The sequence below is a fragment of the Trichechus manatus genome, unplaced genomic scaffold (assembly GCF_000243295.1).
Source record: "Trichechus manatus latirostris isolate Lorelei unplaced genomic scaffold, TriManLat1.0 scaffold00015, whole genome shotgun sequence".
Classification (NCBI taxonomy): domain Eukaryota; kingdom Metazoa; phylum Chordata; class Mammalia; order Sirenia; family Trichechidae; genus Trichechus; species Trichechus manatus.
Window position 1 is genome coordinate 21,982,488 of NW_004443951.1, and position 25,577 is coordinate 22,008,064.

General features: G+C 33.8%; 1 protein-coding gene across 3 annotated transcripts in view; it reads right to left on the reverse strand.

Moving 5' to 3' along the window:
• Nucleotides 1-25,577, reverse strand: part of ZMYM4 (zinc finger MYM-type containing 4) — a 204,311-nt gene that overhangs the window by 44,349 nt on the left and 134,385 nt on the right. For all 3 annotated transcript variants that reach the window (XM_004371958.2, XM_023727249.1, XM_023727250.1), the window contains 7 exons: nt 18,594-19,118; nt 16,862-16,923; nt 16,350-16,520; nt 9,154-9,238; nt 8,651-8,906; nt 3,759-3,933; nt 3,434-3,646 (listed from right to left, as the gene is read on the reverse strand). In XM_004371958.2, coding sequence (XP_004372015.1) covers nt 3,434-3,646; nt 3,759-3,933; nt 8,651-8,906; nt 9,154-9,238; nt 16,350-16,520; nt 16,862-16,923; nt 18,594-19,118 — 1,487 coding nt within the window. The remainder of the gene's footprint in view (nt 1-3,433; nt 3,647-3,758; nt 3,934-8,650; nt 8,907-9,153; nt 9,239-16,349; nt 16,521-16,861; nt 16,924-18,593; nt 19,119-25,577) is intronic.

Consider the following 25,577-nt stretch of genomic DNA (forward strand, 5'->3'; position numbering starts at 1 on the left):
AGATGGTGCCCGGCTACTACCACTGACTATTCTGACCAGGATCACAACAGAGGGTCCTGGACAGAGCTGGACAAGGATATAGAACAAAATTCTAACACATGAAAAAAGACCAGATTTACTGGCCTAAAGGAGACTGGAGAAGCCCTGAGAGTGTGGCCCCCAGACACCCTTTTAGCTCAGTGGTGAAGTCACATCCAAGATTCACTGTTCAGCTGGGGACTGGACAGCCCCATAAAACAAAATGGGACTAATCAGGCACAGCAGTCCAGGGACACAGACTAGAAGGCAGGAGGGAGGGGAAAGGAAAGCTGGTGATAGGGAACCCAAGGTTGAGAAAGGACAGGGTTGACATGTCATGGGGTTATTAACCATTGTCATAGGTCAATATGTGTACTGTTTAATGAGAAACTATTCTGTTCTGTAAACCTTCATTTAAAGTACAAAAAAGAGAGAATTATCTATGTGACATCAAATTGACAACAGCAACTCAAAAGGTTTGATGGGAAGCCTAGGGGGCACTGAGTTGAAGATAAGGGTGACGGAATAATTTGGAAAAGGATAGTGAGAAGAGCAGCACAACTGGAAGAACATAATTGATGTCACTGAATTGTACATGCAGAAATTTTGAAATGGTGTGTCTTAGGCTATGTATATTTTCACCAAAAAAGAAAAAAGGTCCTCCAAGGTTGAGAAGGGAGTGTTGACATGTTGTGGGTTTGTTAACCAGTGTCATAAAACAATATGCGTACTGACTGTGTAATGAGAAACTATTTGTTCTGTAACCCTTCACCTGAAGTACAATAAAAAAAAATAAATCACCAGAGTCTGTTATCTTAAGTCCCCACTCAAGGATTCAGCAGCAAATACTAAATATTATTATCATGTCACATATTCACAATATTATAAAGTATGTCCAGCAACCATTATGAGATTTTAGGATGTCTGTTCCCTCTTCAAGGATAAAGTTGTGAGACTTGCTATTAAAAGATACATATAAAGTGAGCCTATTCCTGCACTCTGTAATGTCTACTGTATTTCCAGATCCATCTTCTCTTTCTCCACATCAAGGACTGCAAACACCAACTTAATCTTTAAGACAATTCAAGAGTCATCTTTGTGAACATTTTGCTGATAGTTCTATCTTGTCCTATCAAATAGAGCTGACCATGCTTCCTTTGAGCCACATGTACCCCATACATACTTCCATCATATTATCTCTAACTCCTCATTTATATGTCTATCTCCCCCAGTAGACATGAAGCCCCTCATAACAGGAATTACATCCAATATTTGTTAAATTATAAGGAAGAAAGGAAAGTAGCAGAAAGTATCCCATGACATGACTCATTAACCCGTTGCCGTCAAGTCAATTCCAACTCAGCGAACCTATAGTAGAACTGTCCCATAGGGTTTCTAAGGAGTAGGTGGTGGATTCGAACGACCAACCTTTTGGTTAGCAGCCTTAGCTCTTAACCACTGTGCCACCAGGCCCCCCTGTGACACAGGTTGTATAATATTCCTTTACAAATAAGAAAAATGGGACTGAGGGAGTTTAACTGCTTCCACCAAGGTAAAACTGTATTTGAATGGGAAGTCTGGGAATCAAAACTAGTCTGCCTTACTTCTCAATCCAAGTTCTTTCTCTTCCATAGTGTATTTTAGTATATGAGAAGTTTAACGGGTATGGGCTCAATTAAAAATTCTTAATAAATTTAAAACTAAGATGTTTCATCCTAACTCTCTTCCTTTAATGGAATATGAACTATCTTTCAATGGACTGAATCCAAGTAACTTTTAATATCTGATACAACATTAGGAAAAGAGTAGTATTTTGGACAAGGATAATACACCTGAAGATAACGGGCTGTTCCCCAATCCCGTGACAGCAAAAATAATTTAAAAAAGGTGTTCCTAAGGAATAAATAGAAAAGCTAATCCCTTCTATGTGCCTGCACATTAATAAGAAATAAACTGCAACACTGTACAATATTTAAAATTCCAGAATCATTGCAAGTTTTAAAACAATTTAAAAGATATTTCCAAATCAATAATATTAAATTTATCAGTTTTGGTAAGCTGTATTTAAATTCACTATTCTAATAAAAAGAATTAAAATTTATCAATAATTTAAAAAGTAAAAAGTGCTTTCTATTCCTTTGTATTTATCAACTTTAAAACCTAATGTGATCAAAATTTACAAACAAAATATAAATATAATAAACACAAAATTGCATAAAAGACATCTGTCATACAGAGTTCCTCCACGTCATTTTCTACAAACCTCATCAATTCACAAAATAATAAATTACCCAAATCTATTTTTCCGTTTCTTGAAGAAAAGGAAAAAACCTTTGACTATAACAACCCTTTACTGTAAGATTTTTATTTTATGGTTTGCAATTTCAACCGTGTGGTTCTGATTTCAACATATGGATCTGATTTTAAGAATGGGTATTCAGTCTGCAACAGCCTGAGACCAGAAAAACTAGATGGTGCCCGGCTATAACTGCCCTGACGGGTAAAACAGAGAATCCCTGTTGAAGGAGAAAAGCGGAGTGCAGAACTCAAATTCTAGTGAAAAGACAAGACTTAATGGTCTGACTGAGACTGGAGGAACCCCAGAGAGCATGACCCCCGGACTCTCTGTCAACCCAGCACTAAAACCATTCCTAAGGCCAACTCTTCAGTCAAAGATTAGACTAGACTATGGGACATAAAAGGATACTCATGAAGAGTGTGCTTCTTAGCTCAAGTAGATACATGAGACTAAATGGGCTGCTCCTGTGCAGAGGTGAGATGAGAAGGCAGAGAGGGTCAGGAGTTGGTTGAATGGACACAGGATATCAGGTGTGGAAAAGAGGAATGTGCTGTCATAGCACAGGGAGAACAAGTAGGGTCACATAACAATGTATGTATAAATTTTTGTATGAGAGACTAACTTGAATTGTAAACTTTCACTTAAAGTACAATAAAATAAAATTAAAAGAAAAAAATAGGTATTCAACTTGGGCCTTACCTTAACAAGTAAAAAAGTTTAGATGCAAATAAAAATTTATTTCAAAGATTAGAAGCTAAACACCAAAAGGATGGGAGTGGTAGTCCCTGGGAGATGGTATTATTTTTTATCTTATTATGATTTTATGCACTTTCAAAATATTGTTCAAAAATATGAATCACATTAAAATAAAAAAGTCATACCCTAAAAATCTGTACTTCAAATGCATGAGCAAAATTGATACTTATATAAAACTCTATAACAGAGTATTTAACATACATTCATTTGACAAATACTATTTATATGTAAAGAATATTAGTAAAGTAAATAATAAACTCTTACTATTTTTGACAATATTTTCAAAAATAATTTCTACCAAAAAAATTTAAGACCCCCCTAAAATGAACATAGACATCAGGATTAAATATGCTCATGTACCTGCTTGTATGCTGTGATGCATATTGAACTACAAAACTTCTTAGACTGTCCCTCTATCTGAAGCATGTGGCACTGACCAGAGCCACTGTAACAGTAACCCCCACAGTTCTCACAACAGTTCATGGTGAGGTTGTTAGCTGAACGAAACTTAGAGAAACAAGCATCACTGCACAGTTTATGTACCACATTCTGGTAGTTAACTTCATGTCGAATCTAGGAATTGAAAAACAGCAATATACAAACAATAAGCAGAGAACATCAAAAACTGTTCTTTAAGCAAAACTTAGACTCCACCCCCTGCCCCAATAAAGCAAAAGGAACTTACAACAGCATTTTTCTGACACATGCTGCATTTGGTTGAAATGCTATTCGTATTTATGGTAACAACAGGTTTTTTTTTCAGTTCATATGTTGACAAACATGATCGACTGCAAAAATCTTTACTAGTGGTGGCATTTTCGAACTGGGCATTGATCACATCCTTTGGATTTAAAATATCTCTAAAAACGATAAAAAGATAAAATAAGCCACAGTATAATTGTTCTTTTTTTTCTTCCTTTTGTGAGCTAAAATAATGAAATAAAACATAGGTAATTATAGTAAAGTGAAAGGGGCTTTGCAATTTGAAGTAAAAAAAAAATCTAGGTTTGATGTCCTACTTTGAAACTTCCCAGCAATTTGATCTAGGATAAACTGATATATTGACACAAAGTTTTTTTCTGCAAAATGGAACTAACACCACCTACCTTACAGAACTTCTGTGAGAATTAGTATATTTTATTTCAAAGATTAAAAGAATATACACCGAATGGATAGCATTTATTATATCTGGTAGGTAGGATGAAAGGAGATCTAACTTTTCTTCTTTAGGCTCTCTGTATTTTCAAAATATTCTTTAAAAGTAATATTAGATTTGAATTTTAAAAAACAAAACTATCTTTTAAAATTAAAAATACATTTCAAACTACACAAGTATATATTATTCTAGCATAGTTATATAAAATCAAATATTTTTATATCTAATTTTTTTTTTAATTTTATAAGCATTAGAGCAAAGGCAATGAAGATTAAAACTTTAATGATTAAGGCTTCTAATCACTCTGCCCCAATCCCACATCCAAACCAGTCTTTCTATGTAATAGTTTTCCAGATACCTTCAATGTAAACCATTTTAAAAACCACTCTTTAAAAAGTACCCTGATGAAAGTTTCTAAGCAGTGCCTCTCCCATGAGCACACACCCACATAATAATAAACAAACTGTTAATGCTCATTCCTGCAGCTTAAACAGGTAACACTAATAGAACATCTTTTAAAAAAGATTACGAATATCTCTGCTTTAATAAAATAGTTAACATAATGGATATTATCAAGAGAAACACCTGATAGTGTACTATGCTGTAATACATAGCTCCATATCTCATCTTCTCCTATGCTAAGTAACTACAAGACTTCTCTGCTTTCTGCATTTTTTTTTTGCCTTTACATTATTATTTTTTTCCATTAGGTTTTACTGTATTTCATTTATAAAGATATTTACTGAGCATTTACATTGAGCCATGTACTGGCTAAGCCCTGAGTTAAGATATGGTCCATTCATGCTCTCAAGGAGCTCAGTTTATTGCAGCAAATAGATAAATAATACATATATAAAATACCATAATAGAAGTATGCATAAAATATAGTAGTGTAAATAATTTTGAAAAACATATGTATAATGTATTATAGAAATATAAATAAGGAAACAATTATTTTGGATCCATATGTGACATGAAGGGTAAGGGTAAGAAGGGTAAGGAGATAAGGGGCTTTAAGTACAGGGAACAGCATGAATAAGGCAACAGAGACATAAAAGTCGGTAGTTTTCACTGCTCCCGGGATGCTTAGAGTTCAATTACATTACATCTTACGTCAGAATGAAAAGGAATCTCATTCCAGATAATGAAAATTCAGAAATGGTACAGATAACCCTGAAACAGTTACTTCTTTGGGTACCATTACCTTTTTAACCATATTAACACAATTATCCCCCAAATTACATCTTTTATGCAGGGTTTTGAAATAGGTTTTTTAAAATGAATGTTGGGTCCCTTTTATTAAGGGAATCTAAATATTAAATGACGATTAGCCAAAATATATCCAGACTTTAAATTTGAGACGCTAAGAAATATGATTACCAAATGCTTAAGAAAAATAAAATTGTTATTCTGAACAGCTAATGGATTTCTTTCAGCCTAAGGGCTGCCATTATATTTCTACAGATCATAAGAATGACAGCTATCAAAAAGGAAATCTCTTCTATCTCCAACTATTCAAATTATATTTAAACCCTTCTTAGAGGGGTTGACATACAAATTAAACCTCTTTGACTATCTGGGGGGAAAATGCATGTACCAAAATTTATTAGCTATGTGACACTGAACAAATCTTTTAACTTCTCTGAATCTAGTTTCCTTATATTTAAGGTACAATCCAATTCAGCAGTTCTATAACCAGATAGGAGTCTCTGGGTGGTACAAATGGTTAAAACTTTTGGCTGCTAACTGAAAGGTTGGCGATTTGAGTCCACCTAGAGGTACCCTGAAAGAAAGTTCTGGTGATCTACTTCTGAAAAATTAGCCATTGAAAACCCTATGGAGCACAGTTCTACTCAAGGTCTGCTATGAGTAGTAATCAACTCGATGGCAACTTTTTTTTTATAATCATATAAACCAGACTATCCCAAACTGTTGCAACGACTGTGCAAATAAGATGAAAAAAAGAGAAAGAAAGGTAAAGTGGTGATAGGAGATGAAGAGTAGTTAAGAAGTAAAATGCAATGCAACGAAAAATAAGATAGACTGGTAGGTGAGGAATGAAGCAATAAGAGGAAAAGGAATTAACTAAAATGAGAAAAGGAAAAAATAAGACAGAATAGAGAAGAAAAGGCAGGGGAGATAGGCAGGTAAGGGTACCTGAAAGAAGAACAGAAAGGGGCAAAAGAATAAGGGTAAAAGACTAGGGAATGAGAGGTAGAACGGTTAAGAAATCAAGGGATGGCCAATTAAAAAAGAAGAAAATTTAAACAGTTTAGAAAGCAGACAGAAAGATAAGATTATAAACAACCGAAGAAGAAAAATACAACCTTAAAGAATCACTGAAATTAAGATCAAGATAAGATATGACAAGTAGGTAAAAATGACTTGTCCACAGATTAAGCCAGGACAAGCACCAGACATGAAAAACTAACATGAAACGAGTAACGTGTATGGACAAGAGTGAAAAAAAAACACAGAGAAGGTACACATTTTAAAATTTCTTTGAGTTTCCTATAGTTATTTTGAAAATAACTAATAAATCTTTGAAAAGAGTAACTGCGACTATTATTATGAAAGAAATATCACTGAAATTTTAGAAATTGCTGGTCTCTAAAGTAACTTATATAAAGAAGGATAAAGGTTGCTGCATGACATTATCTCATGGCAAAATAGGAAACAATAAAACTATAAAAATTATAGTTTGAAAAGTTAAACAGTATAAATAAAGAAGTCTATTTTTGCTAAATGAAACTTGCCAATAGCATTATGTTGAAATCGGCTAAAGTTTTTTTTATCAGATAAGCTGTCATTATAAAGTAATGAGAACAGTTTTTTTGTTTGTTTTTAAGTTAGGGTCATTAAATATTTATTAAGTATCTATTATGTGTCAGGAATTTCTAGATGCTGGGAATATAGCAATGGACACAACAAGCAAAGTTTCTATCCTCATGGAGCTTATGTTCTAACGAAATAAGTAAAAAGGAAAATAAATCAAAGTCTATCACTCAAAATAGCCTTGGGAGACTACCTATTCTAACAATGACAAATAATTTAAACATGTATTTTTTAAAATGCCTTTTTGAGAAGTTCTTTCACAAAAGGAACTTGTAAGTCACAAAAACACCAATCTTATTAACAACCAAATTTCATTTTTGAACAAAAATTGCTATGAAACATCATAATCAACTTTTAATCAATATACATGGTTCTAAATAACATTTAGTCATATACGAATATTAAACAAACTCGCAAGAGATGAAAATTTACTGCCACTGAAGCTATTCAAAAGAATGTATCATCAGCTTAAAGATAATCCCAAATCAAAAACTTACTGAAGTATTTGTTGTTATTGTTTTAAATAACAGCAGTGTTACAAGGAAAGCATAGCTTTCAAAGGAAACTATTTTAAAGTTCAATTTCCACTTAAGATATATGAGTTAAGGCATATTTTTAAATGCCATTTTTACTACCTCAAACATAACCAAAATTTACCCTTTCAGTTGTTTCAAAGAAATGAAGTATAAAGGGATGTGCATATAATTAACTTCCAGAAAAATGTCTAACCACATTCTAATTTCTTTAAAAACTCTTTTTCATCTAAGCTATGCCTTTTTGCAACTGAACCAGAAGGGGGAGCATCTTTTTCCCTTTCCAGGCTGAAAAAGAATAGCATCCGTCTGAGGAACTATAAATACTCATACTTAAAAGTAATAAATCATGATTTGAATAGCTTAAGAATAGAGAGAGATCAACATGTTTCAGAAGAGCATTATTCACCTTTTCCTGACTCATTTATTTAAACGTTTTCTAACCATCACCTTCAAAATTAGCCAGAATTAGGTTTTCCTCAAGTATATCAGGATGACCTTACTATAACACTGTTAGGTCATACCCCTTTCTCTCTAAGCACTGCAATGGACCCTCTGAAGTAGTTCAGAGATACTAAAAAAAATAAACATTGGAAGCCATTTACAGTTAAGAAGTTATTAAATAAATTCTAATTAGATAACAGGAAATATAATTATTCTGTTTTTTACCTTGATAATGTTTTACAAAAACATTAAATATTTATTGAATTTAAATATCGACTGCTTATAGGTCCACAATAAAATATAGTGGTCATACAATACCACTAAATGGCGTAGTTTGGGTTTTATAAAGCATCTCAACTAATAAGGATAGGAGAGCTGGTCTCAAAAACACCTCTTAATATATAATACACTTTATTTAAAGCCGAAAGGAAGCTAAGCACCTAGCATCTAGAAAAACAGCAACAACATATTAGTACTAATAATGTGGTTATTTCTCAAAACAAACAAAAAACCCAGAATCAAAAAATTAAACACAATACACAGACTAAGAGCAGAATATGCTAAAAGAAACAAAAGAAATAAAGAAGATAATTTAGAATACTGCTATACTTTGAGCAACTTGAGCACGTTTTCTTGGTGGGAGGAGGCGGAGGGCGGGCAGGTGGAACTGTATATCCAGTGAGACACAATGTAGAGCAGAACAGCTGAGTAGACCCTTTCCTCTGATAAGCAGTTTGCCCCTTCTGGAGGATTTTTTTACAACCAGAACAGGAAACTCGAACAGCTGTGGCTGGAACTGAAGGAAGCATTTTATTCATGCCAGATGATGCCAGTGAAGGCTGAAAGCCAGTAGTCAATTGTGGAGCTTTAAAAAAAAAAAAATAGAAAAGAAAAAAATGTTTTACTTTTTATCATGAATTTTAAGTATTCATCCATTCTTTCTCTTCTAGAGCTAGTCTTGAAACTAAACACTAATTATGCAATATACAATTAAAGGCATTCTAAATAGGAAGAGAGAACTGCCTAGTTTACTAATACAGGTAGATACTTCCTCTCACTTAGATTCATCAGAATAAATAAACATGATTCGTTTATTCACTTTTGTTTCTTACCAAGAGGACTGCCACTAACTGAAAACACAGCACTAATTTTCAGTTCCCCCTCTTGAGTTTTTTGCTGTTGGCCATGACCATATTCCTTTAAAAACAAAGAGAATAAATAGATAAATGCACAGAAGAAAGAATAAGTACAATGTATCTAAAGAAATTCAGACATTCAAGACATTTTACACCTATATTACGTGTAAAATATTTAATATATTATAATTAACAAGAAATTATAGAATACAAAATAGCAAGCAAACTACAACCGTAATAAGGGTAAATAAGTTTATATATATTAGTAAGGCAAAAAATAAAAAATGAAAGTGGCTGCCTAATTAATTAGCCTGTGGCATGACCAGATATTTCTAAATTATTTTTGAAAATTCTTCTTTTAATATTATTCCAGCATTTTAAGTTAATGTTTATCTATTATAAAAGTAATACACACTCACTACAGAAAATTCAGACAAGTAGAAATTTAAAAATCCTAATCATATTTCCATCTCCTCAAAACAATCACTGATATTATTTTGGTTATTTCTTTCCAGTCTTTTCCCCTCAGAGGTTTTGTTTCTTTACATAATTCTAATTATACTGAATATACCATTCTTAAAAACTGATTCTCTGATCACTTGAATCATTTGAATTTTTACATTTTATTACATATTACTTCAAAATAACTTCTAGTGGCTAAGTATCAATGTTTCTTAAGCTGGAGTCCAAGAAGCCCTGACGTCTACAGATGTACTCCAGAAAGTCTGAGAATTCTAAAATAACATTTTAGTTCTAGTTTTCATATCAACAATTTTTAAGTGAATATAAACATATCGTGAATCACAAATAACTACCACATAGCTGAGTTCTACTGCAAGCTTTCAGTTCTGCTGTTTGCTTTTACAATTATTGCATTGTGAAACCCCTAAGTGGTTAACTTTAACTTTTCTTTTAATTCACTGTTTATCACAGCAAAACCCCACAAAATCCCTTATTCTTGGGATTCTCAGGCATCTCAGGCATACTCCCTTTTTTTGTGTTAAGAGTATCTGTACATTGTTCAAGTTTGAGAAATACTGACATATACAGCTCCAATATAGCCCTACACAGCACTGAGATTATATAACCATAACCCAGTGTTGGCACATTTAATATTTCCATATACTTAGTACAATCAGTAATACCATAATGAATATCTCTGTGAATACTCATCCTCTCGTATTTAGGATTATCTACTAAGAAAAGGATCCTTAGAGTGAAATTACTAAATAAAAGGTCACACAGTAAAGGTTCTTGATATATAATGACAGATTGTTTCCCCTCCGTCCCCCCCTCAAAAAAACTGTTCTCAATTATATTTACTCCAGTAATTTGTAAAAAATAAATAAATAAAAAGGCCACTTAAAAGTCTTTTCCCACTGTTGTTTCAATTTGTAATTTTTTTAAATGTCTGTTTACAAAAAAGCATTATATCGTAACCATAGTAATCCTCTGTAGTATTTATCAACATTTGAATTAAAAATTCAATGTATTAAAGTTTTCATTTTTATACCAAAAATCTGACAATCTTTATATCTTTGTGATTTCTTCTAACTCTTACAAAGTTCTACTTCCATAATAATACAGTAAGAAAGTGGTTTCATTACCTACAATACCCGTTTAATAGAGGGGTCAGAAAACTTTATCTGTATAGGGCTAGATAGTAAATACTATTTTCAACTTTGTGGGCCATATGGTCTCTGTCTCAACTACTCAACTCTGCCTTTGTAGAGTGAAAGCAGTGAGTAAGGATGACAATGTTCCAATAAAACTTTATTTATAAAAACAGCAGTAGAAACAAAACAAAAAAAAAAAAAAACAGGGGCGTGCTGGATTTGGACCAAAGTCCACAGTTTACCACTCCTGCTTTAATCCATCTGGGATTTATTGATTTTGCTGTCTGATGGGTTTTCTTTTCTTTTCCTAAATGGCAAATGTATTTTTTCCATTCACCACTAACATACCAAATTCTTAAAAATAATGTCTGTTTTAGGATTATCTATCCTGTCTTAATTTCAGGCTGACTAATCTTATGATATCACACTAACCTAATGAAAGTAATTGTGGGAAGTTTATTTAACTGGGTTTGCCACTCTCAACCTCTCTGACAATTTTTTAGAATATATGTGTAATGTATGTGTGTGTGCTTGCATGCACACTTATTTGTACTTCTTCAAATCTTCAGAATCTAACCACTGATATTTTCATCAGAATTGCATGAAACCTATATCTTAATTTAGGAATAACTGACATCTTCATAATATTTCTTACATTTAAAAAAGTCATCTCTCCATTCATTAGCCTTTTATCTGACATAAGTACTTTTTAGTTGCTGTTGGGAATAATGTATCTTTTTTATTGTATTATCTAACTGGATAACAACTGGTTTATAGAAATATTTCTATCTTTTATACAATTATAATTCAACTAGATACTCCACTAAACTTTCACGAATTCTATTAATTCTCTATAATAAAGACCCTCACCAGTAAATGATGATTTTTGTCTCCCCTTTTCCATTATTTATTCTTTTAATTTCTTTAACATGTATTGGGCCAAAAATCCAACAGGAGTTAAAAAGTAATGGTAACACCAGTAATCTGTGTTCTTTTAGTAATTATTAACAGAAGGTTTCTAGCATTTTAAATTCAATGATCTATTAATCTGAACTAGATATTTCCTTACCACGATCAAAAGCATCTATTGTAAGAAATGTATAATGAATTACATGAGATGTCTTCTGGTATCTAACTAAATTATTATACAGATAGTCTTACTTGACTTGTTGATCCAATACATGTATTAAAAGATTTTCTAATACAGACTTATCCTGACATGCATATATGTTATATAGTATATTAAAGCAAAGTTCAAATAAAAGGAGATCTTAAAACTCTCATTAAACTCCAGAAATAATCAATACTCAGTGGCTCACTTTAATGGTCTCCAGGCGACTCTCTTTATCATTCTCTGTGATAGCTACGCCAAACTTCTTACACTTTCCTTAAGCTTCAAGTACATATTACTTACATAACATAGTAAAATAAGTTAACATCTTAAGTACTGTTTTTATCCCCCACAATGCCTTCAGGGCAGAATCCATGTTTGATTTATGTTTGTATCTCACACAATGCCTAACTTTACAAATATCAGATAAACAAATCAATTACTAATGAATGACTAGTAAATGCTTTTTTGACAAGTGAAAATCTGACTGATGATCCAAAAGCTTTCAGAAGCAGAAAAACACAGGCGTCAAAACAAAACAAAACATCCTTTACCAATAGCTTTACCTTCCTTCATTTACCGCAAAGGAAGATCTGTATCAGTAACCCAGGACTGTATTTTAGAAATGCAGAACCTAAATTCTATAGCTAAATTAATTTGATATGGCTAAATAAAACTTCAATATTGCAATTACTGCATTAACTTTCTAAAACTGTATAAATTTCTACTGTGACAACCTGCTTTCCCATCTTAATCCATTTGTTTCAATGACAGATTACAGATTAATTTTCCCACTCTTATGAGAAAAAAGAAGAGGAAAAAAAAAAATTTTAATGTAACATTTACTGAGTGCCCAGCTTTTAGAAAGTATGGAAAGGGGGAAAAGAAAAATAAGGTCTCTGGCTCTCATTTAAGTTCATATTCTAAAAGCTTTTCTAGGCAGTTTTTAAAATCAAGTAACTTATTTTGAAAGACTAATAAAAATTAGAAGACCATGATTATGGCTCCAGATTGGCTCCATCTTGGCCATGTAACCTTGAGTAACTAACTTAACCTCTATCAACCTCAGCTCCCTTATCTACTTATCTGTAAATGGGATTAACATTCTCTACTCTGGCCATCTTATATAGGGTTGTTAGAAGGATGAAACAAAATAGTACTTACAATAAAAGCATCTGTAACTGTAAAAGTACTAGAGAAAATATTACAGTAACACACAATAGGATTAGTCTGAAGAAAGGAAACTGGGGGACCACAATGATGTTACACCAGTAACACAGGCAGGATGAAGATGACTGACAAACCCAGAAAATCATTATGGAATAAATAATCAAGAGCAAATGGATAGAAGAAGTTAAATATATACACACATTTCAGCACCTTAGTAATTTACATGGGACAGTAAAGAAATTAAGACCAAAGTGAATTACATTAAAAAAAGAAGAATTAGGAAGTGAGCTGAAAGTAAAACTACAAGTTAAGCACAGAGAAAAGCCAATGGAGGTCTTGAAAGGTGCCATGAGCTAAGGCTTGAAAGGTGCCATGAGCTAAGGCTCTGATCTTATTTAACTATGAGAACCAAAAAAACCAAACCCATTGCCATCAAGTCAATTCGGAATCATAGCGAATCTGTAGGATCAAGCAGAACTGCCCCACAGGGTTTCCAAGCAGCAGCTGGTAGATTCGAACTGCCGACCTTTTGGTTAAGCAGCTGTAGCGCTTAACTACTGTGCCACAAGAGCTCCAATCACGAGAACAGTTACTAGTAATTGATGGTCAAAAGTAAAGACTAACCATAACTGTTAAATCCATCAGTATTTGTAACAGTTAGGTTAATAATACCATTACAGAGACTAAGGAAAGAATACATTGGAACTCCCTTTTCCATTCTGTAGCAGAGGAGTTAGAGTAATAAAGTGTTGTACAGTTATTTAACAGCAAAGAGTATAAATTTCCAATGGCCACTTGGCGGGGAGAAGTGGGTAGTTAAAACAGGACAATGAGGGAAAAGGAAGGAAAGAAAGAAAGGGCAAAAGAAAAGGAAAGAAGCAGGTTTAAAACATGAGCTCATCTGGGAAATTCTAGGAAAATTATCAAAGGCCTGATTCTATAGCAATGTTGTGGCTGACAACAGAAAGGACTGCCTGGGGAAAATCTAGTCTTACCCAGTCACATGCTGGGACTGTTTTATTGTGGGGTAAAGGGTAAAGGCTTCAAAACTTTATGCCTAGAAACTACCAACATTCTTGCTCAGTTCTCAAGAGTCCAATCAATCAGGTGGTGAGTCTTTGGGGAAGTTTTCCCCCATAATCACAATGAAACTTCTAATCAGCATTTGAAACACATTATTACACTTTGAGTAAGTATTAAAAATGTAGGTGTTTCTGTGTCCTGGCTGTTCTATCCTATTTGTACGCTCCAGCCACTGGAACCTCTGATGGTTTTCGAAACAGTAATACTAATAACCCTTCCCGATGCTCTATGCCCCCTTTGTTTGTGGAATTCACTATTAACTACCTTTTGTCCTGAGGAAAGTGTCACTGGATAATATACTAAGAGAAAGGGATGTCTTTGGTATGTCTAATTCATACTATCTTTACCCTGCCAGCATTATTTGTATAGATTTCCCATGTCCACATTGTATGTATGTACACTGCATGTAGAGAGACATGAGATCTGCCCTGCATACAGACATGGTTGTAGTCTTGAAGCATACACTGCCACATGAACACTGCCTGGGTGTCAGGACATCTATCTGTCCCTAATTCAGATATCCAAGATCTCCATTTCATCTGCTTCCACACATGCTTCCAATCTATCTTCTATTCAAATATTTTCATACTCCTTCTTCTCTACTGTCTTCTTCTTTGTAGCCACAATACTCATCCAACTCCTACAGCTTTATCATCTTTACATTATATAGTTACCTTCCACTGGGCACCATGGAATGCTGGCTTAACTGAGCATCAATCTGACTCATATGAATCACCAATCTCTATAATCACCTATTCTTCCAGCTGCTTACTTTAAAACAGTGGTTCTCAACAGCAGATAATTTTGCCCCCACAGAGGACATCTGACAATGTCTGACGACATCAGAGGTATTGCTAATGAAGTACAGGCTAGGTATGGATTTAACTATTTGTCAGGAGGGGTTAATGAATGGGTTATCTTTGGAAGGGTTATTTGATTGCAGAGCCAGTTTACTGTATTAGTGGGTACAACGTACCCACTACATTGTGCTAGTGGCATCCAGTGGGTAGAGGCCAAGGATGCTGCTAAGCATCCAAAATTGCACAGGACAAACACATGCAAAAGAACTATCTGTCCCAAAATGTCAACAGTGCTGAAGTTGAAAACCCTGCTCAAAGAAACCTGAATGAAAAATTCTTTTCCACAGAAGTCTCACATTCTCAAACCCTCTCATATAACAAACCAAACTCATTGCCTTCAAGTCAATTCCAACTTACAGTGACCCAGTAGGACAGAAGAGAACTGCCCAACAGGATTTCTAAGGAGCACTGATGGATTTGAACTGCTGAACTCTGGGTTAGCAGCCGAGCTCTTAACAGAAAGATAAGGAAAGGTAAACTTTCTCCAGACCAAATGTCTAATTCATACTATCTTTACTTCTCATCCTCTGAATTGATGCCATCTGTATAAAATATAGACTAACCTCAAGTAACTGCTGCCATTGTGTTTATCCCTTGGACGCCTTCCTACATTCCAAAATCATTACAGCACTTGCTATAACTACTTCTTTCTTCCATTCCAGTCACTGCAATGTCACTAACTGCATGGATAACTTACACCTAACTTCAGGACTTCACAGTTATAAGATCTCCATGACTTCTCCCTCCAGAACAAACTTGATATAGCAGAGATCTATCTTTACCCTTATTACTTAAAGATCTCAAACTTGGAACTCTATACTGGCCATCAAAGTCAACTTTACATTCTACCCACTAACCCAAGGAACTGGATCTTTAATCAATTAGCCCTTTTAAAGTCCATTAACACTTGTATTAGCAGTATGTACAAAGGGCTTATTACTCCATATGAACTCAATCAAACAATAAACCTTCATAAACCACCATAAAACCTTCAGTCATGTCTGCTGTATCAATCTCAAATCCTTGAATACTCTCACGTTTTCCCTAAACCTGCAATGATATGCACTGCAAAAATCACAAAACAGTGGCATTAAGTAACAAAGTAGATTATAAGCCTTAATTACTACTCAGGAATAATTTCCTATAACTCTATTAATTCCTTAGCATTATTCTCACAAGATAACTCGAATTGCCTCAATCTTCCTTAAGAGAATCCACTCCACTCACCCTGTCAACAACCTACTTCACTTCTTAGCCAAGAAATTCCTCTCTCAGATGAATAATTCAATGCATGGACCAAAAGAAGGAAAAAAAAAAAGGTGAAATGTTTACTTGAGCATTGTCAGGTTCATCTTTAATTTTGTCTAGTAGTCCCTGCTGTGGTGCCATTGCTTTGTCATACTCATCATCCAAAGGTTCTTCTTTAATTCTAATATTTGATGCAAAGGAATTTCCCAGTTCCGAACCAATGGATTCTTTATTGGCAAATGGATAGCTGGAATCCTAAAACACAATATAAAGGATTAATAAATATTCATATTAAAAAATTATTTCTCTTCAGGTTTAACACCCAAAGAAAAGTTCATTGGAAATGAAGAACTCTATGGATACTCAGAGTCCCTGTACCTAAATGTGCTGTACATCTAAATATCAAATACAAATAAAGAACCTAAGAGCTGAGCCTTCTTAGAATGTCTCCAAAGATGCCCTTATCCAAATAACAAAGTAAAAAAAAAAAAAAGAGCACTCTACCTAACACATAAGTTACAATTTAGAAAGTGACATAAAGAAAACTTTGACACTTGCCACAGTTACAGCAATCTACATACACACTGAAAACTTACCCTAAAGTTTGTTTCTGGGGTTTGTGGTAAATGGGTATGTAATGTTTCTTCAACTTGATTAGCTATTGAAAGAAAAAAAAAAAACAACATATGTATATGAATAACAAATCTTATAAAGAGTGACCTAAAAAGCTATCATCTGATAATAACCTCTTTCCCAACAAAGATGCTCATTAGAGTGAAATGGGTCTGCCAAAAAAAAAATCCAATAGGTAGTTTCACCCAAAGGTTCTGCATAATCTGGCCCCACCTAACTTTTAGCCTCATCTCATACCTCTTCCTTGCTCAAACCTAAATAACGTGGTTACTTTTTCACTATGCTCTGAAAATTTGCTTTTTGTTCTCTTTTCTGTTTTTTTTGTTCTCATTTCTTATACCATTTCAACTTCCCTTTGTCTATCCTCATCTTACACTGTCTTCCAGACTCAGTAGAGTTCAAAATTCACCTCTCTATATACCCTTCCCTGTCAACTGAGTTCAAACTCCAGTCTCTCTTCTAAGAATCCCTAAAACGCAGCTTCAGTCACTTGAAAGCAATCTTCTGATACTGCTTTATGACAAACTCTTCTACCTCTGTCTTTAATTATAAATTAAATCTTATGTTATTCAACTGGTCACTGATGCTTCTGCTATTTGACTTGTCTTTCCCTTCTACTACTAGACATGTGTTCCTTGAGGATGAGGACTCTCCTAATTTTCAATACCCCCTACAGTACACCTTTGCACAGGCTTGTACATAACAGATATCCAAAAAATTGTTATTAACAATACTAGTTTGTTATTTCTACTATATATTTCCTAGTATTATCAGAGGAAATACATGGGTTGGTATAGTATACCTTGCTTTTGTTCACATCTATGGAACATTTATTGAAAGACTACTATTTTTCACTGCACCAGGTTAGGCCCCAAGAATACAAAGCTGAGTAAGATACAATCTGGCCCTCAAGAAACTCCTAACTGCTAGGTAACGCAAAACAAACACAGAACTGTAATATTATGTGAAAAGTACTATAATTAATGAGGCATGAACAAAATGCTGTGGAAATACAGATAAGGAAACAATTCATTCTTGACGGAGAGAGGTTAGGGATGACTAACAGAATAAAAAGTTTTAAGTTAGGCCTTGTTAAATGAGGAGTACTTTATTTAACAGGCATACATACAAAGAAAATGAAATGCAGGCAAATAGAACATCAGAAGGGAAGTCAGGCATAGAAGAAAGAAAATATATGAGGTACTCAAGAATGGAACTGAAGCTAAAGTATAGAGTACTCTGGGCAAAGGGGCTCAAGAGGAGCCTCAAGAAACTTTTAAAACATAAAAACAGAAATGTTAACAAAAAATTAAACCCTCCTTAATTTGCACTAACTGGTGGGACAGCAGTCTGAATTAGTGCTTACAGCACAAAGAAGTTAAATCCAACTTCAGGTTCCAATGTTCAAAATGAACACGTAATTCGAGTATCTTGCCTTCTCATCAAAATATTGCAAGCAGGGGAGGGACAAATGAGGCTTAGAGCTATTTTTCAACCATTTATACCATTATCAAAAGTTACTGTGAGAAATTCAGTCAGTCTGCAAAGAACAAGGATAAAAGAAAAATGACAAGCTTACAATGAATTTAACTGTTCATATTTCACTTAACATCAGGAGGTAATTAACAAAAGCCATATGATTACCAGTACTTTGTTATTTACTCTGTTTTATGGTTCTATTCCAACAATTATTACCTGCTTTATCAAAAAAACTGCTTTTCAACCTTGAATCCAAATCTTTATGGGGTTTATCCAACCGTTTTTCACGTTCATGATAAGTTAGGTCTCTATTTTTCTCCTTTCCAGAAAATGTCTCTTTGCTGTTTTCTCTTACTAGACTAAAATCTTTCCGTATGGATTTAAAAACAGAAACCTGATCAAACTGTTTAGGAAAGTCTTTTTTTACTTTATTTTGAATTTGTATTTCACTTTCATTGTCTGATTCATGCTGTAAGACTCTTCTCTCTACTTCCAAGCTATCATCAGTATGAACTGAAGAAACAAGATTGTCCTTTGAACTAAAATCCTGTTCATCCTCATTGTCACTATCAACGACTGGAATTCCTGCAAGATCCCCAGAGTTCAAAAAATAATCATCTTCATCCAGCAATGAATTTTCAGATCCTGTTTGATTCGGCATTCCATAAGACATGCTGTCAAGGGTAGGAGTTAAGTTGTGGTCTGTATCTTCAGACATTTCTGTATCCATGATACCACCACCTTAAAAAGTAAAATACTGTTTAGACAAAAGATAGTGCTGCAGATGGCCACATTCATAAGGTCTGCCTGGTATATAACCAAATATATATTTTTTCAAACAAAATACAGACAATATTACCATAGTAATCATTTAACACTTTGATATATATGTGATAGATATAGGGACTCAAACTTGAGATACTATTTTATACAGAAAAAAAGGCAATGTAATATAGAGAAAAGAGTACCAATTTCAGAATCAGACACATCTCTGCTGGAAATTATAGCTTGATCACTTAAAATCTTTGTGATCCTGAAAAGTAAACTCTCAGTCTCCTTGTCTATAAAACGGCGTAATACTCACCTTGTAGGTTACTTTATGGTGAGGACTAGGGACAGCATATACAAAGGGCCTACTAATACAGTGTCTGACACATAGAAGGGAATATAAAACTAGTAATCAACAATTATTACAGTGATTATTCTGGGGAGCTGAGATTAAAACCCAGGTCTCTGATCTCAGAGCCCCATGTTCCCTGTATTAACACTAATAAACAGTTAATGTTTACAACAATAAATGTTTAAACATAAAAATAAAATGTATACGAGCTAGAATTTAAAAAAGAAAAAGTTAACTGTTCATACCTACATGTTCAAGTCTCTCCAATCTCAAAATAAACAAACAAAAAAAAAACCCTCATAGCCCTGTACTTCTTTCTATGGCCCTCATGTACCTTTTTTTCTTTATAGTCAAACTTCTAGGAATAAAGAACACTGGTTTGTTTCTACTTCATCTCCCAATCATTAATCCTCTGAATTTAACACAATCTGGCTCCCAACTTCCCACTGGAACAGGTCCTATTAAGATAATCAATGATCTTCTCCTACTGGTCAAATCCAACTGATTTTTTTCAATCCTTATGTGGCATTTGGTAATCCCTCCTGAATAACATCCTTTATTCCTTTGGTTTCTTTGACACTACATTTCTTCCTACCTTCCTAACTGGTCTATCAATTTATTTCATACTCATCTTCCTCTGTTCATGTCTTTAATATCAGCTTTTCCTTCAGGATTCCAGTCCTCTTCTCATTCTATACACTAAGATTAAGCAATTTTATCTACACTCATAGCCATGACTTTTGCTGTTGACTTCCTAGGAGTCTTCTCTTTAGCCTAGACCTCCTAGGGACCTCCAACTTAGTATCTCTAAAATAAAACTCATGTCCCCATCCCAAGAATACTCTCCTTAGTTTTTCCCTAACTTGATTAATATCATTACCAAAACAGCAGCTCCTCAAGATAGAATCCCTCCAATTCTCCTTACCCTAAATTCTGTCAGCTGTACTACTTAGTGTCTCTCAAACCCATCTCTCTTCTACTCTTCCTAGTTCCAACACTCTACATCTCTTCCTAGACTACAGCAATATCTTCAACAGTGTAGTAAATCAATCAAAGGATATCTAGGAAGCCACCTATTCTCACAAACTCCTACTTCTAGGAGTAGGTAAACTGGAATTGATAAACACACAGAGTGAAGCAAAGACAAAAATGTTAGTGACATTGGCATTCTCATTTTTTTTGCTTCAAAGCTCAGATGAATCCTTCATGTTGTTTGGTTCTTCAACTTTTCCCTGATTTTATGACCCAATAAATTTTCTTTTTTAAGTTTATTTGAACTGGGTTAGTTGGAATCAAGAGTCCTAACAGATACAAGATTCAAATGAAAGTTTTCCTCAAGTTGCCCTCCTCCACAGACACCCCAAAAGTATCTAAGACACAAATTATCCCATATTACACCTTCACTTGAAATCCTTCAATAACTCCCCACTGCCTAATGTAGTCACTCATTCATTCAGCACAAATTTATTAGGAAATCAATCTCTAATAAGCACTGTGCTAGGTTCTAAGGATAAAATGATGAAAAGACAGTTATGATCCTTCCTCACAGAGCCAGAAAAACAAATAGAAAATTAGAAACAGTGCGATGGTGAAAAAATAAAAATCATCTGAATTCACAGTATGTCAAAAAAGGGAGGGGAGGAAGGAGAGGCAAGCTATTTTTAAGAGAAGAATGCTTGCTCATAAACGAAGCAAAAATAATAGATTACCATTTTGTACTTTCTAAAATAACAACCAATTCAGACAACAGACGTTAAAATCTTTAGGTAAATAGTTGTTCGAGAACAAGATATCTGCTCAGTGCCAAAATAACCCCAGTGATTTATCAACTGAAGAGTGGGAATATACCTTTATAATACTCCTACTCTCTTAACTAAGAGATCAAACATAGCCTCACTAATGATGAAATACTCAATATTTTATGTCTCTTCATAGGACAAAACATCATGTACACATCACCATGAATTCTTGCCAAAAACATTTAATTTGATTCCAATTAAACTTTATCTACATCTAACTCCCAGTGTATAGAAAATCCGGGGAACAGAGGAACAAGTTAAGTAAATCAATAGGAGACAGTTAGATAAATCCAGAATGTGCGATATTCTATAAGACACTATCATGGACACTATAAAAAGTCAATCTTTTGGGGATAGTTAAAATAAAAAAAATTTTTAAAAAAGGAGGGAAGACTGTTCTAAACTAAGAGAGACTACTGAGATATAACAAGAAAATATAAAATATGGATCTAGATGGGATCCTAGTTCAAAATAATAATAATTATTATAAAAGATATTGCAGACATTTGGGAAAACAGTATGGACTGGATACTAGATTATACTATGGAATTATTGTACGTTTTCTTAGTGGTGAAAATGTATTATGGATATGTATGTTATCTGAAGAGATAAATTCTGTAAGAACTTACAGGTGAGGTGTCATGTCTACCGCTTACTTTTGCATAGTATTAAAAGGAGATGTGTGTGTACCATATTACACATATTCATTGTACTAGTCTTTCAACTTTTTAAAATTTATTTGAAAATTATCTTAATAGAAGGTTGGGGAGAAAATACAAGTAAAGAAGCAGGGTGTTAACACACACACACACAACACACACACACACACACACACACACACAGTGTGATAAATCTACCAGACTGTAATCAACTAAAGGTCAGTTACAGCCCTCTCTATTCAACATAGCATGTGCTCAGTAACTGTTTGATGAATGAAAGAGTATACTTCTAATGTGCTCAGCAGTTTAATTTAACCCGTTCATGAACCAATTCTTTTCTGCTTTGAATTTTTTGTTGATACCGTTTGTTTTCACTAATGGAAGCACGCTGAATCATTGAATGTATCTGAATTTTTAGTAGGTGGTATGGATTTTTTTTTCTTGCCCCCTCCCACAAGCCTACCCTAAGTGCTTAGTGGTACATATGAAGTACCACTAATTATACCCCAGGGTCACCACCAGGATCTGTTCGTACATGTGTAACAAAATTTTTCAAAATTTCTATTTTTCCTACCAAAAATTCAGACACCTCATACAATACCCTGTAAAACCAGCAATTTGCAGCGCATGCCTGTTTCTTTGGTTTCAAACAGTCATAAAGACCCCTGCGTTGAGGCAGCAAACACTGTCAGTTGTACAGCAGCTTCCCAAGAAACCTTCAGAAGAAGAAAAAGTACTTGGTCCCTAGAGGTACCTGTGAGCACAAAAGGGTTAAGTTCTATAGTATATGAGAAATCAATACTAAAAAGTAATATTGTAGGCAACTTTCAAAATCTCTACATCTAAACTCAGGATATGGTACTAGGAGAAAAGAGTAGCCATCTGGAAAAAATGGATCCCTAACTCACACCAAAATAATTTCCAGATACATCTAAGATTTAAACATAAAAATTAAACTGTAATATTAAGGAAACCAGGAAGAATTATTTTTAAGTCTTAAAAGTGGGAAAAGACCTTTCTAAGCGTGATACAAAATCCAGAATAAAAGAATAATTTACTGAATAAAAGAATAAAAAATCAAATATGACTACAAAACTCCTAAAAAGAAGAAAATATAACCCAATCAAAAAGATGAAGAAAAAACTGGTTTAAAAGGTTTTATTGCATTTTATATCACAAACAAAGGTTAGTTTCTCTAATACAGACAAGACCCTTACAGTTCAATAAAGATGAACAACCAAATACATATAAAAAGCAAAGGACTTGAACAAATATTTCACAGAGGAAAAAAATGCAAAGACGCAACCCTGCTCTTAATGAAAGAAATGCAACTCACTAATGCAGTGAGAGTCCATGGTCACCTAACAGGTCGGTAATGACAAAAGTTTTGGATTACACCCTGGTAGCAATGGTATAATGCCAAAGTTGGCAAATTATAGACCAGGGCCAAAATATATTAAAAAAAGAGATTGTGGTAGAGACCATAAGTGGGCTGTAAAGCCTGAAACATTTATATTTACTACCTGGCCCTAAATAGAAGCTTGTCAACTCTTATAGGCAAAGAAGCACTCCTAGTAGGAGTATAAACTGGTACAATCATAATGAAGAGCATAATAAGGCAATATTTATCTAAATACACATATTTCTTGACCTAGCAATTCACCTACTAAGAATTTATCTTGCAGATATAATCTCACATGCAAAAAGTGATCTCGGAAAAATAACAGTTATAGCAGCAAAAGACTAACAACAGCCTAGCTGTCCATCAACGAGGCTAAATTAACTACATTACATATCTACAATGAAATCTTATGCAGTTGTTAAAAAGAATGAAGCAGCTTTATATATAATGAGACCGCAAGATTTATTAAGTAAAAATATCAAAGTGAAGAAGAATATATATCAATCCTACCGCTGCTGTATTTCTATGAATATCTCTGGAAGAATCCGTAAGAAACTACTGCTTTTCTATGAGAAGCAGAATCGGTGGCTGGGAGACAGAAACACTAACTTTTCAAAGTATACCCCTTGGTATCTTTGATTTTTGAAGCTCATGGATCTATTGCCTATTGAAAAAAAATTTTTTTTTTAAATCCTTATTTGAAAATTAGAGATTTAAAGACTTTTCAGAAATGTCAATTTCTAACATACCATCTAATTTAAATTTGCAATTTTCTACTTATCACACAATAAATTATAGGTTACAAAAAATCTTATCATGTTAAAATATAAGTACTAGTTATATTAACTTGTACAGAATTCTACTCACCCCTGTGGTTCATATAATCAAACAAAAGAAAAAGCCTCTGTTTCTCAGAGCCAAGAGCTATAGAACAAAACAAGATACTACATTATATTTGGGAATCACAGCAGACAGTGAAACACTTGGAAACACAAATTTCTAACAGTTCATTCATGACTTTTAGTCACTTTGAGCATGGTTGGCATATATGAGAAAAGCAAGGATGGTATGGCTGGAAATGAATGAGCAACAGGAAAAGCGCTAAAATATGAAATAACAGATATATTAAGATCTTGTAGGCCATAGCCAAAATCAAAACATTAACCCTAAAACTTGAACAAGGAGAAAGAGAGCAGCAAAAGAAGCCCTCGGGCGCCAGAAGAAAGGAAATAATAAGAATCAGAGCAGAATTAAATGAAACAGAGAATAGAAAAATAATTAAAAGAGTTAACAAGACCAAAAGCTGGTTCTTCGAAAAGATCAAAATTATCAATAAACCACTGGCCAAACTGACAAAAGAAAAAGAGGAGAGGAAGCAAATAACCCGTGTAAGAAATGAGAAGGGTGGAAACAAATAAATGACAGGACTGCTCCTGAAATATTACTGAGTGCCAGAGATCAATTTCCTATAACTACGTACTACATAATAGATACACTTGAATCTTGCTTGAAAAGAGGGGCAAAAGTATGAAGTTCTTTCACATAGGCTTTCCTTCTTAAACAATGTGGTTATACTTGATGAAGAACGCACGAAGGCATCCATGAAATTAGTGCAGGATTATGCCAATGTCTTAATTACAAACCTTTACAAAGAAGTGCATCAATTTCATTCTTACATGAGAACTAAGTTTACAGATTCAGAAAAGAGAAATTTTACTCATGTAGGTATGTATGATTCCATAATAGAAGATAAAATACAATGCATATTTCCCAATGTTGAAACTGTTTTACACATATTCCTAACTAATGATTACAAACTGCATAACAGAATGCTCTTTTTCCTCACTAAAGAGACTCCAAAACCTTCAGCATATAACAATGATTCAAGAAGTACTCAACTCATTATCCTTATTATGAATGGAAGTAGATATTGTTCAGCAGTTTAACTGTGATGAAATCATGGAAAAATCTGTAAGAGCAAAGAATAGATAGAAATATTTTTAATTACAATATGTTACAGATGAAAGATCTAAAAATAAAACATAGTAATTTGTTGTGATATTTAAAAAAAATAAAAACAAGAAAGAAATGAGATGGGTGATAGCACAACAGACCCAAATGAAATTAAAAAAATGATAACAGAATGCTATGAAAAATTACTCTAACAAATTTGAAAACCTAGAGGAAATGGACAAATTTCTAGAAACTCACTACCTACCT